General features: G+C 42.8%; 1 protein-coding gene across 6 annotated transcripts in view; it reads left to right on the plus strand.

The window, feature by feature from the left end:
- The window catches only part of LOC123826747 (amyloid beta precursor protein), a 244818-nt gene that overhangs the window by 51635 nt on the left and 175397 nt on the right, over positions 1–17786 (plus strand). For all 6 annotated transcript variants that reach the window (XM_045850790.1, XM_045850792.1, XM_045850793.1 and 3 more), the window contains exon 2: positions 2090–2257. In XM_045850790.1, the coding sequence (XP_045706746.1) occupies positions 2090–2257 (168 nt within the window). The remainder of the gene's footprint in view (positions 1–2089; positions 2258–17786) is intronic.

Below are 17786 nucleotides of genomic sequence, written 5' to 3' on the forward strand. Positions count from 1 at the left end.
CTTACCTCTTTTTTTTTTTAAAGATTTTATTTATTTTGTTTTTAGAGAGGGAGAAAGAGAGAGAGAAACATCAATGTGTGGTTGCTGGGGGTCATGGCCTGCAACCTAGGCATGTACCCTGACTGGGAATCGAACTTGCGACACTTTGGTTCTCAACCCGGGCTCAATCCACCGAGCTACGCCAGCCAGGGCCAGGACCTTACCTCTTGTTGTCTGATTGTTATTTGTCTTTCTTGCAATGTTGTCATCTTACTACTTACTTCAATAGAATGGACAAAATTGGTATTCTGACTTCTAGGATCAAGGCGTTGGATTCTCTCTTATTCCCTCGGGAAAGCTGTTGAAACTGAAGTTTGTAGAGCATTTCTCTTAGGCTGCTTCTTTGCATGTGTTGGAGAATGAGCCTCTTGGTTTCTGGCTTAGAAATCGAGGGAGGTGGCAAGGGGCCCAAACTGGGGAGCTGGGAGGTCCCAGCTATTCCTGGGGACGCATCCAGTACTGTGGCCTCGCTGCTGTTTGCGACATCTGGCAACGTAGGGGCACAGGCTGCGTTAATTGAATATGCCTGACAAAGCAGAACTGCAAATGCAGCAAATGTTCCCTGGAATATGGTTTTAAAGATTTTGCCAAGAGTTTTTGCACTCAGGTCAGTGATAGGACTCAGCTGGGTTCAGGGCCAGATAGTTTTTTAAAGGACGTACACCCTCGGCTGTACTTGGACAAAATACGTATGAAGATGACTCGAACGGACAGATGTTTGCTCTATTTTTACATTTCTGTGGGAAGAAATGTCAGGAAGCCGCTTTCTTTAACTGAAATCTCTCCGTGCAATTTCAGGGGTTTTTTTTTCCTCCTTGTGAACAATTTTTAGAAATGATACAAGTTATTACAGAATCACCCAGCTCTTCGCTGCCCGAATGGCTTCTGCTGGTAGTTAACCCTCCCTGGCCTGGACAGCACACGGCTCCTCAGCAGCTGCAGTTAACAAGGGAGGAATTGTTTTGTTGCACGTGTCTTTTGATTCCTTGGTTTCAAATAACAGTTTTGCTCCTGTTGGTTTAATTTTCATCTCTTGCTCATTCTCTTTTTTCTTTCTATGAGAACCCATTAAGTGAGGTAGGACACATATTTTGGTTCTCCCATTTTCCCTTTTTAAAATATTTACGTGAAGGTAATACCTGTGCACAGAAGGGTTTGGAAGGACTGAAGGGCACTCTTTCCCGGGTTCCTTCCCTGAAATGGTACATTGCCTGCAGTCAGAATAGCTGAGAACTACGGAGAGCTCACGGCACGGTAGGTGGGCGCTGTGCCGGGCTCAGGCAGAGACCTTTTTGACTCCCTGCACTGTGGTTGGGAAGATGGGACCCCAGCACCCCTAACCCACTCTGGAGAGCTGAGACTGTGATAACCAGGAAGGGTTAAGGGTGGGAAAGGGTTAAGGGTTAAGGGTTAATGGCTGGACTGCCAATGTAGCCACATCTGGGTATGGTAAAAAACAAAACAACAACAACAACAACAAAAACCCCAGCAGTTTGTTCAGAAAATTAGAATGTAGCCACTTGCTCACTAATGATGCACACCGACACTGTGCCTTCAGCTCTGGCAGGTGACACACGACATGACCCCCAGACCTGGTCACCGGGACTGGGCATTGTTCTTTGTGTAAATCAGCTGGAGGTTATTGTGAGGTTGTGGTTTTCTCTAGAGTGAGTGTATTTATTTCAGAAAAGCATCTTATTTTATCGTCAGAACTTTTCAGGAGGCACCAACAAAATCTGTCGTAGGGGAACGTATAATCTTTACAGTGAATAGATTCCTCTAAATATTACTAATTTCTCTTTTCCATGCAAAAAAAAAAAACCCCAATAAGCACTGTATTGCAGGTGGTTGGAGATGTATGTAGCATACATAATCATTAACTTCAAGGAATGCCGAAGGCAGGGCTAATGCGCAATTGAGAACTGGCAAGAACAGAACTGGTTTTGCTATTGTTGCCTATTTCCACAGCCCCCTTGACAGCCCTTCCCCCAGCCTCTGCCCCAGAACTGCGGCGGATCCCTATAACTAACCAAGACCTGTTTTTTTTTAGGTGCCCACTGATGGCAATGCTGGCCTGCTTGCAGAACCCCAGGTGGCCATGTTTTGTGGCAAACTGAACATGCACATGAATGTGCAGAATGGGAAGTGGGAGCCAGATCCATCGGGGACCAAAACGTGCATTGGCACCAAGGAGGGCATACTGCAGTACTGCCAGGAGGTAAGGCCCTGCTGGTGGCCGTGTCGGACCACGTGCTTTTACTCATTTTTTAACTTACATGCTTGCATTTTATCTCTTACAATGAAAAATCTTCGTTCCTAATGATTCACTACACCATTAATAATATGTACTTGCTTTACTTCACCATATGCGTAAATGTTTTTAAAAATTCTGTAATATCGTAACCATCGTTAAAACAACTAAGATTTCAGACATCTCGGCATGTCCTTTTATCTTCAGAATATATCTCACTACAGCTGTGCAAGGTATTGTGTGCAAAAGAAACTAGAATTAAGTTTCTCTATTTATGTTATCAAGTGGATATATTTAGTTCCTTTATTTTTGTTTGTGTTGTTTTTCCCTCCTTATTAATTTCCCTTTAATGTAAAGTGTTTACACTGTTAAAACATTGAACCAGTAAAAGGTGATACTCAGAAATGCCATTTGTCATCTGTCCTCTACTGATAAACAGTTTCATGGTCCTCGATTTATTGAGGTCCTTCTTGCAAAACAGAATATTTTTTTCTTTTCTTTTATAACCAAGGTGGCTTACAGTAAGCACTGTTCTGCTCTTTGCTTTTTTTACTTAAATTTCATCCTTGGTATAATTCTTCCTACTTTCCTTTCTGTTATTGTACTGTGGATTCCTTCCTTATTAATTCAGTTTAAAATAACTGGAGTCCCAGGCACTTTATTCCTTACTCAGTAGACACTTACTGGTTCTAAGATATATGGTTATTTGTGTTTTAAGCACATTTAAGGGAATTAATCTTATGCAGTTTAGAAAAGCAAAATCCCTTACTCTTCATATCATATAGCAAGATAGCCTGGCAATATTTTTTGTTGCTATAATCTTTTATGTACTAGAAAATTTCTTTTAGCCTTCTTGGCTCCAAAATGATTATGTAATGAATTACATATGATGCATATGCATAGATAGATACATATATAGATATGCAGACACATAAAAGTATATATACACCCAGACACATAGGTATATATAATTTTAAGGTAGCATTCTAGGAAAAAACAATCTCTAGGCCCTTGCCAAGTAACTCAGTTGGTTAGAGTTGTCTCGAAATGCCAAGGTTGTGGGTTCGATCCCTAGTCAGGGCACATACAAGAATCAACCAATGAATGCATAAATAAGTGAGACAATAAATCCATGTCTCTCTCTCTTTCTAAGTCAATAAAAAAAAGAAAGGACAGTTTCTAAATATTAACTTTCATGTTTTGAGAATTAACAAGAGCAGAACTATTTTTTGGTATAAATACATTATAACATTTTATTCCATATCAGGTAATTTTTATCTTGAAGGAATATGGATTGTGATGTAAAAAGGTAATTCTTTATATTTAAGTAGAAATAACTAGTATAAGTGATATTTATATGTCTTACTTATAAACATTCTGCTTGTAATTAGGGATTGATAATTAATCCACTTTTGCCCCTTTAGGGCATTTCTGAAACATACTCTTTGGAAATAACTTTCACCTTCTCCTGAAGAGTCCCTCTAGTATAATGTTACACATGATATGATTTTGGCAAGTTGAAACTCCACGTGTGCATGCTTATAGGTGTTTGACACCACTTCATTTTTCTGGGTATAAATACAGATTGTGCATTCTGAATGCTAAATAGAATTTTTTTAAAGAAAGGCTAGAACTCAAATTTAGTTAATGACATTGACCAAATCATCCTTTCTCTTGAATGGCTCTTTAGACATGCATATCATAGTTTGCATTTAAGTTTCTCCTCCCTTTTATTATGAACAATCAAATGTTTTTGCATTTGTGTGATGATTCTATAAAACTTGCTCTTCTTGACTCTGGGAATGACCCTGACTCCTGCTCCACTTAGAGATCCCACTAATGCCTGGGCAGCCTCACTTCCTCTTTTCCTCATTGTTTGTCCCAGAGCTGAGCCACTGAGTGGTCCTTCCCAGCCCCAGATTGCCAGATCATCAGTGACCATTGGGTGAGAGGGGAGGAAAGTGAGCGTCTTTGGTTGTTTCTCCTTTGTTTCGCAATTCTGGCATTGTCTGCCTTGCTCAGCTCACCACCCACGGAGGTCTTACAGAATGATGCGCACAGGCCAGTCTTAAGATGGTCATTAGACACACAGTAGACAGGAGAAGTTACGGAAGGGCCAGAACATCAGGTCTTATTAGCCCTTTTAATGAATTTGATCTTTATTCCGTAACAACACGAAGTCACTGACGGTATTTTTTTAAAAGAAAGAATAACTACAAATTTACGTTTTGAACAGAGAAAGTCGCCCTCCTGCTTTGTCACTCTGTGCCCATACCTAGTTTCTCATTCCCATCGGGGCCCCCCTGCCGGGGCCCGCGCCCTGTGCTGTGCAGCGCAGTAGTCACCAGCCCCATGTGTGTGCGTGGGACGCCCTGGCGTGTGCTGCACGCGTGCATTAGGTGCCGTATTTCAAAGATTAGCACGGAAAGAAAGTTAAAATGCCACATTAATGATTTATGTCGATTTCATATTGAAATATTCCATATATAGTGTTAAAATAGTATGCATATGTGTTACTAAATTGTAAATATCTATGTTATTAAAATGAATTTCACCTTTTTCATTTTACTTCTTAATGTGACTACTATGGAATTTAAAATGACGTGGGCATATGTTTCCATTATATTATGTTGTCACTGAACTGTGCTGCCCACCCCCCACCCCCCACTACCACACGGCACCCATGACTCTGGGCTGTAGGGGTCTTCGGATGTCTTTTTTAATTTTTTTAAAGATTTTATTTATTTATTTTTAGAGAGGGAAGGGAGGGAGATGAGAGAGAGAGAGAGAGAGAGAGAGAGAGAAACAGAGAGAGAGAGAGAGAAACATCAATGTGCGGTTGCTGGGAGTCATGGCCTGCAACCCAGGCATGTACCGTGACTGGGAATCGAACCTGCGACACTTTGGTTCGAAGCCTGAGCTCAATCCACTGAGCTACGCCAGCCAGGGCCGGGTCTTCGGATGTCTTGATCTGACAGGTGGAAGAGGGAAAGTGGAGAGACCCCCCTCCCCCAGGTGGTTGGGAGTCAGGCTTGTATGGGTCCTTTTTAATACATTTTTCATTAAAAATATTTCAGTAGAACACAAGACCTGCTCCTAAAAGGGATCTAAAGGGAGAGAAAGGTTTGTAAAGTAATTTTAGCACTTGAGTAACTGACAGTGGCGATGACGGCACACGGCCGAGGTGAAAACGATGCTAGTACTTTTTTTATTGAGCATGAACCAAGTGTCAGCTACCTTGTCCAGTGCGCGCTCTGGTTATGCCCTTATCCTTGTAGGGTGGAATCCTGGGAAGGAACCTGGGGTAATCGCAACAGTTTAGGGGAGCAGAGGGAAAGAACGCCATCCATGGAAGAGGAGTCGTGGCTGGAGACCTGGGACCAGACCTAGGAGATGCTGTGTGCTTGGAAGTCAAGCCAGGTTGATTCGTAAATGGGGGAGGTGACGAGAGTTCAGGTGTGATGCACATCAAATGTGGTGGAGTTACAGTTTTCAACAAGGCAAAATCAGGACTCTCTTGCAAAATGAACTCACAACAAAGATTTTATTCAGCGCGTTAATTAATGAGGTATCTTGTTAGAGATTAAAACTGGTCCGGTTTGACTTTGGAGAGATAGAAAGTCTTTCCCAACAAACTTCACTCACAGAGCTACGAACACTCACCTGATTTATGTTGCATGGGGCAGGAAACACGGGCACTGCCCTCTGTCCCTGCAGTGTTCACCCTCCCAGAGCCATAAAATAGCCCAGCCAGACAATCAGAGGAACACACCCTGTAGAATCAGACACTCTTTTCCTGGAAGACAACGCCTGATTTTACTGCTGGGGTACCCAGTAAACTTCTTTTGTCCCTTTCTAAGAAATACGTCTAAGTTTTGGACATATTCTTCTAATGAGGCAAATAAAAGGTCATTGTTGATCTTTGGGATAACCGTTTCAGTGGAGTAGAAGTCAAATTGCTGCGGATTACAGGAGGAGTACATGAATGGGCAGTGAAGATATCTGTGGATTCTTTAAGGAAAGAACTAGAAGCCAAGAACTCGAGGGCAATTCAAGGAAAAGGGAAAGGCTTGGTTTTTTGTTGTGTCTTTGTTTTTTAAAGGGAAGGACCTTAAGCTAAAGGAAACTGAAACTTAATTGTGGGAAGACCGGATGTCGGTCAGAAGAAAACTAGGCTCCGGTATCTGGAGAGAAATGGGGTCCAGTGGATAAGTGATTGGCTGAGTCTTGACAAAGGAGAGGGGAGAAAAGGAAAGAAAAAGAAGGGGAAGGGTGGGGAAATAGTGAGGGAGGGTCAATGATATAGCGTGTGGTAGTGTATAGAATTTCAGTGAAGACATCCAGAAAGTGATTCCTCAGAGAGTGGAGCTAAGACTCGGTGCTGCCAGGAATTTCTCTGTTGGGGTCTCTCTCGTTTTCTGCTGATCCCTTCACCTTTAGGGCCACCTCCTGCTGAGGTGGCCTTCCTCTAGGAGGCCAGGAGAGGCGGCAGCCAGTAGCTCTGGGAGTGTGTCATCCTAGCCCAGCCTCCCAACTGCATTATGCCCGAGTGCCGTGTAACTCCAGGAAGGGATTCTGGTTGGCCCTGCTTTTGGTCACACATCTGCCTTTAGCACAAATACTGGGACTGGCCCGCATTGGCCAAGTGGGTGTGTGGCCTATTTGACAGCCGGCTCTGAGCCGTATGCTGGGGGAGACGGGCTCTTGGCAGAAAAGGGATGAAGTGAAGATGTCATGGGGCAAAGTAGAACTGTGAGCACAGTCTGACACAGTGGGGTTAGAAACACGGTGCGTTAGAAAAGTTTCACAGGTTGGAGAGCGGGTAGCTGGGGAAATTTGTCCTGCCCCTGGCTTAAGCCAGCTTTGGGGAGAGTGTGCTTGCAGAGGAAGGGGGGATGGATGTTTATTCAGAACACTGAAACAGTGTTTGACTTTTCTGTTGAATGGTGCATCCTGAACTATATAGAATACTCCTTGTTGATATTTTAGGGTCTTCCTCCCACTTCTTACTCTGTCGGTGTGCTGATTTTTTATACATAATTAGAAACAAAGAATAGTTTTTATTTGTAAGATTGAATTTGATGTATGTTGTTGGAAAATGTTTATGTCCTTTTATTCCTTTTTTTTTAGCACCGTTTTATTTTAGACAGTATTGATTGATTCCCTGCTAGGAAGGCCACAGATACTATTCATAAATTTTCAACTTCCTCTCCCAGGTTTTGTAAATTATATTACTTTCATCATTCCAATGTTGTAATACAATAATCTGCTCTCTTGGTATAAATCCCCATAGTTGTATGTTCTGCCTTTACCTGGAGTCGTTGTTCACAGCCAGTCCTTTCGCCAAAGCATCCCTATTCCTGTATCAGTTATTTTTATTCATTTCTTGGACGTCTGTCATTTCAGTTATTTCCAGAAGGTGTCGTTCTTATTGAACAGTGACTCAATCAGATGTAGAATTCCAGATTGATGAGAGTTTTTGTTCAGCCCTGGGAAGATATTTTTTCCCTGAATTCAGTCATCTACCACCATGCCAATTCCTGTTAAAAATAGGTATAGAAACCGTGTCTGTTTGTGACCATTTATAGTGCTCCTCATTTAACGATGATCTGCCTCCCAATAGTGATGGACACATTTTTTTTCTCTGCGTACTCACTCAGTCCCTCTTCTGCCCCAAACGCAGACGTTTCAGAGGTGGCTGGCTGAGTTGGGGAAGCAGCTGTGTGCAATCCGTGGACCTAGGATAGAAGAAAACCCACTGAACTCATGACCATGACCTCGTTTTGACCTTTTGCCAACTAGCGTAGCTTACTTGTTAAATTTGTTTTTTCAAAGGATGCTCTGTAAGCTGCCAGTTGTATCTGTTGTCGCTTAACTTAATTTGACGTGTCAAGTAATATTTTAGTGAATCATCTAGTCACTTTGTAGTCTCGTGCAGCTCTCAGTTTGCAGTCCTTGCCATCGTTTTGCTGTTGGTATTATGAACGCCGTACTTCGGCCCCCTGATTTCTCCTGTCCTATCATGAGTCAAGGGTGAAGTTAGAGAGCAAAAAGAAAAAATGGAGTCTTTTACCTTTGTCCCTGGTTATACACCCTTATATAGTTTTATTGGGAGCATAGCTTGACACTTAAGGTTTAAATGAAGTATTTGTTTCATCTGCATTTTATCTCAAATCCTCCAAACTCCAGACACCTGTATATTCCTCCCCTTCTTTTCCCAGAAATAAGAGCTGTGCGTCTGCCCAGTCATCGTTCTGACATTTGTCTTCATTCATACTTTACTGTGTTATGGGCACAGTCAGCGCCACTAGAGGATTGTCTTTTGTTTCTTTATCAAGTGTGGAGCGAAGACCGCTGCGTGCAGACGTGTGTGAAGACATGCTTGTGCACATGTGCTTCCCCCACCCCCCAGTCTGACACGGAAGCCCTGACCTATAATGTGGTGGTGTTTGCACGTGGGGCCTTCGTGCGAGGCGAGGTCACGAAGGTGGGCCCTCCTGGTGGGATGGGTGTCCCTAGGAGAAGAGACACCAGAGAGCCTGCAGAGAGTTTCTCTCTCCCCCTGCTCACACAGGAGGTAACGTGGGGACACACAGAGAAGGTGGCCGGACCTTCCGTCTGCCAACCAAGAAGGGAGCTCTCACCAGAGCACGGCCGTGCGGCACCTTGATCTCAGACTTCCCGCCTCCAGATTTCTGAGAACACACATTTCTGCTGTGTAAGCCGCCCAGTCTGCGGTCATCTGTCATGGCAGCCTGATCCAGCACTAGGACTTACCGTGGGTTCTAGGGGCAAAAGGATTACAGACTCGGGGCGTCTCTGGGAGTAACTGTTTCTAGAGGTCATGCCTTGCAAAGCATTTGTCTGAAACTCAGCTCTGACCCAGCACACACTCGTGGCTGTTCGTTTGCTCGCTGCTGCGGACAGCCTGCTGTCTGTCAGCATGGGGGTTGCAGCGGTGTGGGCAGAGGCTCTGCTTCCCTCTCTGCCCTGGGAGAGCGTCCCCAAAAACTGGTTTGCGGTTTCCTTCTGCAGGGACTGTTTCCTCCCGTTGATGGGATTCTAAAGTCGTTTTTAGGGGAGACTTGGGAGCATCGTGGCCCAAAGTCCAGAGTTGCCCTTAATTTATTTTTATCTACTTATGCAAGTGGCATGATCATCACTCAGTGGTACAGCGATAAACATATACAAGACTAAATATTCTTAAACGTGCTAAGTGATCACTAAGTCTGCTTTCTGAAAGCATTAAGCAAGTCCTAGATTAATCTCTCCTTTTTTAAGATTTTATTTATTTATTTTTAGAGAGGGAAGGGAGGGAGATAGAGAGAGAAACATCAATGTGTGTTTGCTGGGGGTTATGGCCTGCAACCCAGGCATATACCCTGGCTAGGAATCAAACCTGTGGCACTTTGGTTCACAGCCCACACTCAATCCACTGAGCTACACCAGCCAGGGCTGAGTCCTAGATTATTCTTTATGTGCCCCTGTGGTAGGAGGTTCCATCATGGGCTGTTGACGAGTTGAGCCTTCCAGCAGTTACACCCTCTCGGCAGTCTTGGTTGAACCTGAGACTTGCTTCAACCAGCAGAATGGCATGGAGGTGACGCCAGTTCAGTTCTGGGTCGAAACCTTAAAAAGTTGGAGAAGTTTCTCTTTTCGTGCTTGGGGAAGACAGCTGTGTGGAAAAGCCCAAGCAGAAGGAAGGGATGCTGTCATTCGTCGCCCCGCCCGAGCTGTGCATGGTCAGGTAGGATCTTTCAGCCTTCCTGGTCATGCTCCCGCGGACACTGCCATGAGAAGAAAGACTGCCCAGTCAGCACCCCAGAAGTGTGAGAAACTGTGAATTATGATGCAGTTGCTAGCTCCCACAGCTTCCAGGGATCCTTGCCTCTCTCCTCGTATTCATGGCCATGTGCAGTCTCCTCTCACACTGTGCCAGGCTGCCATGAGTAACCAACGAGATACTGCAGAAATGGTGCTGCATGTGACTTCTGAGGCTAGTTCAGAAAAGACACGTGGCTTCGGCCTTGCACGACTTGTGCTGTGGCGGAAGCCAGCTGCCATGCCCTGAGGACACTCAGGAGCACTGTGGAGATGCGCGTGTGTGAGGAATGGAAGCCTCCTGCCTACAGTTAGCTCTAGCCTGACGGGCGTGTGAACGGACCACTTGGAAGTGGATCCTGTAGCGCAGCCAGCTCTCATGGGACCATGGCTGACATCTGACTGCACCCCTGGAAAAGCCAGGTTGCCTCAGTTTAGCCGCTTCCAGATTTCTAACCCACAGAAACTGTGTGCGATGAGAAATGCTTATTATTTGAAGCCATTAAGGTTTGGGATAGTTTGTGGATAATAATAGATGACCACAACAGACATCCCCTCGATTATTATTTCCCTCTGTGGTCCTTTAATAGAAAATAGCTCCTTTCCTCCGTTCTATATGAGATGGAGAAAGTGCTGCCATCGTGAAAACAACCTGAAAATAACAATAAATTATTTATCATTTAACAGCCTAAAGTGGCCACTTGCCTTAATGAACTGTTATAGTACCCAAACATTGACCAAAGGAGCTAGCAGTCTCATAAATATAAATAGAACAACACTAGGGTAATATTCCTCCTGAAACATATATTAAAACCTAGGGACAGAAAAGAAGATCTTCGGGTTTTATTAAAGATTGAAAACCCTCTTGAATGAAATGAAGGTTTTTTTTCTTTTCTTAAAAAAACAGTTTTATTTAAACTAAGGGCTTTAGGATGGGAAAAGAAAAAAATTAGAAGTGTATTTCAGTTCTTCATTCATTTAGCAAGTATTTATTGAGTACATTCAGCATAGTATTTTGTGTCATATTTGCTCGGCTGATGAGGAACTTACATAAATATACAATTAGATAAATTGAAAACAGCATTTAGAAAAGTGAAAAGTTGGAATGAGGCTATAAGAAGGTCTTGATTATAACTCTGGGAGTTTGGAGTCTGATTCTGGAGGTAAGAAAGAGCTCCAGCAAGGGGTTGATACCCAAAATATATAAAGAACTCCTACAACTCAACACCAAAAATAAACAATCCAATTAAAAATGGTCAGAGGACCTGAACAGACACTTCTTCCAAGAAGACATACAGATGGCCAGCAGATATATGAAAAGTTGTTCCACTACAATAGCCATTAGGGAAACGCAAATCAACACTAGAATGAGATACCACCTCACACCTATTAGCATGGCTGTTGTTAGCAGGACAGGTAGGTAGTAACTGGTGCTGGAGAAGCTGCAGAGGAAAAGGAGCCTTTGTCTCATTCACGGATGGTGGGAATGTGGACTGGTACGGCCACCGTGGAAAACAGTATGGAGATTCCTCAGAAAATTAAAAATACAGTTACCATATGACCCAGTAACCCCTCTCCTGGGTATCTACCTGAAAAAATTTGAAAATACTAATTCACAAAGATATGTGCACCGCCATGCCCATTGCAGTGTTATTCACTGTGGCCAACACATGGAAACAACCGAAGCGTCCTTGCATAGAGGACTGGATAAAGAAGAGTGGTCCGTATACACAATGGGACACTCCTCAGCGTAAGAGAAGAGGAAACACTGCCATTTGTGACAACATGGATGGGCCTTGAGAATATTATGCCAAGCGAAATAAGTCAGACAGAAAAAGCTAGGAACCATGCGATTTCACTCATGTGGGATATAACTGAAACCATCGACACAGAGCAGTGTGGTGGTGACCAGAGGGTAGGGGGCAGCCGGGTAGTAAAGGGCAGAGGGGGTCAAATGTATGGTGATGGAAGGAGATCTGACTTTGGGTGCCAAACACGCGATATACAGACGATGTATTCAAACCTATATAATTTTATTAACTCGTGCCATCCCAATAAATTTAATAAAAATAAGAGCTGTGGGATTGTTTCTTGTGTGTTTTCTGGTCAAAACACTTTAAGAAGTATCAGCCTGTTATCCAAGGATAGGTTAGATTGGGGAGAGAAGGGAATTCAAATCTGGAGATGTTAGTGCAAAAAAGAATGTGAAAGATCATCCTGCTTGTGCACCGGGTTATGTACAAGATGCCGTCATGAGGGAGCCCCTGGGGTCAAGTGCAGTGAAGGGGCAACACGGGCCTTGCTATCAGACAGACCTCCCTTCAAACCCAGCCTTTGCTCTTTGTCACCTGAGCAATGCGGAGAGATGCCTAACCAGTCCCAGCCCTCCCTTTATGGCAAGAGCACAGAGGTGTGTTGTGGTTTAAAACTGTCAAATTAAAAGAGAAATTGTATAAGCTCCAGCACTGTTCTTTTTTCTTTTTTTAAGGAGAGAACTTAAAACAGGCTCTGCCTCCCTAACCTTCAGAGCATCTTGCATGAGGTAGGGGCATGCAGCGGGTGTCCACGGCTCTGCTAACTCACCCTGGAGAGCAGCTCCCCGGAGGGAGTTTGGAACAGGTTAAGCCTCCAGAGCTGGCAGCTGGGAAGGAGACGGGTGAACGTGGCTTTGTTCATCACCCCTTCTGTGAGATAATGGGTGTGCTCTCTTTTCCTAAGTGTTTTCTTTTCCACAGCAAACAATATATGTTCTCTGCTTCTTTAACCTTCTTGCTGTGAATGAACAGTTGTTTTGTCTGTGAACTAACAAGATCACCAGACAAAGCATTCCAGCACCTGAACAAAACAAAAACTGTCTGATGAGTTGAATCAAGCCATTTTCTTTGCTCAGCTTTCCACTCTAAAATATATAACCGAACATGGAATTCGCAGACAAGAATTGTTTCTCAACCTTGTTTTCATCCCACAGTAGGATGGAGTTAAAACTCACTTAAAAAACAGACAACAATGCAAGCTTTTTAATCTAACCAACTCAGGGAGCATACTGTCCCTGCCGTGCTGTGGCAAAAGCCGTGGTGCACCCTTGACCTCTAAGGTTTTGCTCTGTGTGCATCTACCTTTGTAGGCTTAAAACCGACCCACTAATTATAGGCGCATAAACATTGGTTTGGGAAAGATTCAGAAATTCCTATTAGGTGAAACAATTTTTGTATCAAGGTATTTGTCTATCTACATATGAGAACAGATATGTTTTATGCATTAATCATCTGTATAATAATAGAAATTGCTTGCACAAACCACAGTATTTAGAGATAAGTGAGATGAAAACCACTTGGGACTTTTTTTTACAGTTATTATTTAATCAAATTGGTGTTTGAATCAACGTTTCTTCTTTTTATCTCATTCCTAAAAACATGCTCAATTAATACAGATTTGCAGTCATACTATACTTCTGTAATTGGCATTTTATTAGAAAGTAAGAAAACTGGCATAAATTGACAGAATGAGAATCTAGGCTATCTGTGTGCACACGTGTTTGTGTTTTCACATTTGTGTTTTCACTATTTATTTTGGTGGACCCCTCTCCCCCACAGTTTGTTTCTAACCTGCCTTCAGCACATGGGAATAAAACGGATAGCAAACATGGTTCATGGACGGTATTTTCCAAGTCTGAGTACATATGTGTATATATGTGTATATATATAACACAATATACTTATTACATACAGTGTGAGCAATAGACTTGGGTCTGATTATTGGGAAATAAGCTCGTGCCTCGCATGCAGCATTTTCTGGCCCTGGCTTCAGGTTGTCATTGTGCAAACACGGCACCGCTCGTAAGTCCCATTGTTACGTCCCATTATGACCGTGGTGTTTCATCAGCTGCACATTGTGTCTCAGCACCTCATTAAATCGTGAGCAGAGAAGTTTTGGATCGGTTTCCAGTTCTCTTCCTCAATTAAATTAGTTATTTTGCTTCCAGTATCCCTCATGATTAAAAGAATTTATGTTGAAAACAGTTCGATAGGGTTTTTCCTTGTTTTCAAAAAATTTTAAAGGAGAAATTGCCTCATTTTAACCCAGAAACAGGGAGTGTATTGTCTGGCACATCTTTTGTTATGGTTTAGCTACCTAAGTGTAAGTAGTTTGAGACTCACCCTTAAGGGATTCCTAGAAACTCACCCTTAAGGGAGTGCTCACCAGTGGCTCCCACTTTCTGTCAAGTTCTACCTCTGTCGCGCTCATCTTCTGGGAAACGGGGCAACTGCCCACTGGCAGAGGGTCACATGACTGTCTACACATAAACCAGTTGCAATGGTTCTGGCACATAGTAAACCCTCAATTATATGTTCCTTATTCTCCTCTTGGATGTGTTCTTTGACAAAGAAATTAGTACATGAAAGCTCGCAGAGGACACTGTCCCATACTTAGGCTACCTCTACACCATTTTGCTGTAGAGTTTTTGATTCTTTCATGTTTATGTTTACGAGTGCCAACTGCAGTCATGCATATACAATTGGGATCTTGGTTGATTTTGTATTTGTTTTGTTCTCTTGGAATGTAAATTTAGAAATGTGACTCTTCCCGCTGGGCTAGTTTTCACTTTTCATTCTTTAATTCAAAACTTCAAGCATGCATACAAAGTAGAAAGAATTGTAGAATGAAGGCCCCATGTCACTATCACTCAGCTTCTGTAATGATCACATGTAGTCAGGTGAGCCTGGCATGCAGGTGCTTTATCCTGCCCCGCTCAAGGTGGGGGTGAGTTTTGGCCAGCCGCCCACCTGTGCAGACTATTGCCTATTGCTTTTGCTGAGCTCTAAAATCTAAATCTACTACGGGGAATGTTACTGAATGACTTCCTGTGTATTTAAAGTGCCATTTTATTAACACAACATAATTGCTAGCACTTTTTTTTCCATAAAAAGAAATATCCTTGAGAATCTGTTTAAAAATTGATTTCAAATGTTGAAAGACTAGAAAGAACTGTTAAGTAAATTATTTTCAGAGTTAATAACAATTCCCATTAACTGCTTTTTGGGCTTTTCCTAGCTGCACTTGATTTTGTGTTCTTAAACTATCCTTGGTCTTTTGGAATTTAGTTGTATGTAAATACAACTTTTGGCATTAATCCTTTATTCCAGGTGGCTTGTTTGCAAAGGGTTTTCAAGGGTTCCTCTGCTTGCTCTTAATACTGGAAATAGAGGAAAGTTTCTATAGGAGAACTCTGACAATGTAGGTGTCAAAGAAATATTTTTATATTTCTGTGTATATAACCACATGTTCTTGGCTTTCTTAAATATCATCAATTTTTTCTTTGCTATACGTATTTAACAACTTAAATGTCATCTTGTTGGAGATTAATATATTTCCAATTTGGATAGACAGAGAGGAAAAAAAGACTTTAGATTTTTTTTAAACTTAGAATGAAAATGTTCTGATGGTAATCAAATTTTAAGGTATTTTTCTCCAGTGAGCAAAACCACTTATGCTACCAGCTGTAACCTTCTAATACGAATGTCAGATAGTTTCTGGTTTACCAGTCTCCTTGCTGTTAGCATTTGTAATTTCTTCAACTCTCCTTTTAAAAACAACAGCATGTTTCTGTGGCCAGAAGAGTAGGCAGCTTTTCAGGTGCCTGGACCAACGGGCTGGGCCCTTTTAGCCTAACTGAGAGCTTGACCCTTGATTCTTCCCAAGCATCTTCCTCAGCTGTGTAAATTATTAACATTTATCTACAGCTTCTTACCTAGGATGCCGCTGTTCATATAAGTTGACATATCATATTTGGAAGGATAATATTAGAAGACACTAAGATGCTGGTTTTTCTCAAAAAGCTCATAATCCAACTCTAATCTTCTACTATTTAGATTATTTTATTTAGGAGATACATTGGTAATACCCAGTGGGAGAGTAATATATACTGACTTTCCTTCCCAGAATGGATTCTGAACTTACCCAGAAATATTCATTAACTATGTATCAGGAACTTACTGTGCTATCACAGTGTTGGCCATTTTTGAGGGAACACAGAAGTGAACCATACTGTCCCTGCCTCCAAGGAGGGTTTAGTCTGATACGGCAGGAAGGCACAGTGAGTGTCAAAAGAAGGCAAAAAGTGGTGGGTGATCAGGGAAATGTGGTCCGATCAAATGCTTTGGACACAGACATTGAAGATTCGTGAACCTTACATTGGAGCTAGGCCTTTCCCCAGGGTTTTGTTCAAAATAAAGCTAGCAAAGTAGCTTATGTTTGAAAGGGGGGCTGATGAAGGGGACCTGTCACACCTCCCCGGGGTAACAGATAATCAGGCAGCCCCTGTCTGATCTTTCTCTTGTCTGTCTGTCTGTCTGTCTCAGCTACAAGGCTCTCTCATCTTAGTTCTTCCTCTACACATCTTCCTGGTCTCCTGTGGTAGACCAGCTGCGTCTTCCAGATGCCTTGTTCTTCCTCACCCGCCTGCCGTCTGTCTGGCCTTGACTTATCCTGCCTGCCGGTTGGGTGTCGCCCTCATCTAGCTAGAGCCTGTGTGTGCTGCTAGCTCAGAACTCTTGAAGGAGAGGATGCAGTGTACCCTTTGCTTTCTGGTGGCTGGAATCAGCTACCAGGATGGCGCTGCAAAGTTCAAGTACTCAGTAATGAGTTTTCCTGCAGAGGGCTGGGGGCGGGGTCTCCGCGGGGAGGGGGCAAGGCTCCTGAGAGCCTTCTGAGAGCCTTAAAGCAAAGACAATGAATGCTGGGCGCCATAGGGAGGTGACGGGGTGCCAGATTGTGTTTTCTGCGCTTCAGTAAAGCGCAAGGTGGAAGGCGGTACAGCTCAGTACTTAACTCGAATGTGAGACACACTGTGATAAACACCAGAAAGCATTCCTGCAGGAGGCCGGAGGGGTCAGCATCAGTGAGCCTCCGGTGTGCAGTGTTGTGTAAGTCTTAAGAGACAGTGTGTTTGAAGCGCAGTGTATGTATGTATTTATTCAATGACTGAACTGTGCAGCTAAAATTTAGGAAGATTTGTAGGAACTGAGGACAGTTTGCTTTTCAAGGAACTGACCCAGCCCTGGATTTGCTGCTTTAAGTTTTTATTAATATAATTTTGTAATTATCCAAAGTCTTTTTTTAGTAACCAAGGAAATAGTTACTGATAATTGGGGTTGGAAAACACGCCAAGTAGCTAAAGGAACTCATGTCCTTGTTTCCTGTGTTATGATTTGAGATGCAGCAAAGAAAATAGAAGACGTTGAGCTGATGCTTGTAATTAATTACGGTGAAAGTTGGGGCCTTCCAGCCACAAGCACATTTGTGTGGCAATTTTTTTTAATTTTTACTCTTGCCGAAAACTATGAGCTATGCTATTGTTCCAACGTAGAGTGCTCATTTGCCTCTGGTCATGTACTGGAACTGCTTAATTAAACAAACAAACAAAAACTAGGTACCTAGTACTTGGGATTTTTGTCAGAAACTCAAACATTTTTTTCATTATGTTCTTTGTTCTGTCGTTTGCTTTCCGAGCTGGGGGGTTGCTTGTGTCATGTGATCCCTTCTACTGGGACAGGCTGTGTTTCACAAGAAATGTGGTGACTTTGGTTGTCGATGTCCCTCTCCCCTTTTAAATAAACATTAATCGAGAACAACACAATTTTATTATCTCTGGCAGATCCAAGTTAGTGACTGCTTG

This window comes from Phyllostomus hastatus, unplaced genomic scaffold (assembly GCF_019186645.2).
Source record: "Phyllostomus hastatus isolate PE091 unplaced genomic scaffold, TTU_PhHast_1.1 phas_contig_86, whole genome shotgun sequence".
Classification (NCBI taxonomy): domain Eukaryota; kingdom Metazoa; phylum Chordata; class Mammalia; order Chiroptera; family Phyllostomidae; genus Phyllostomus; species Phyllostomus hastatus.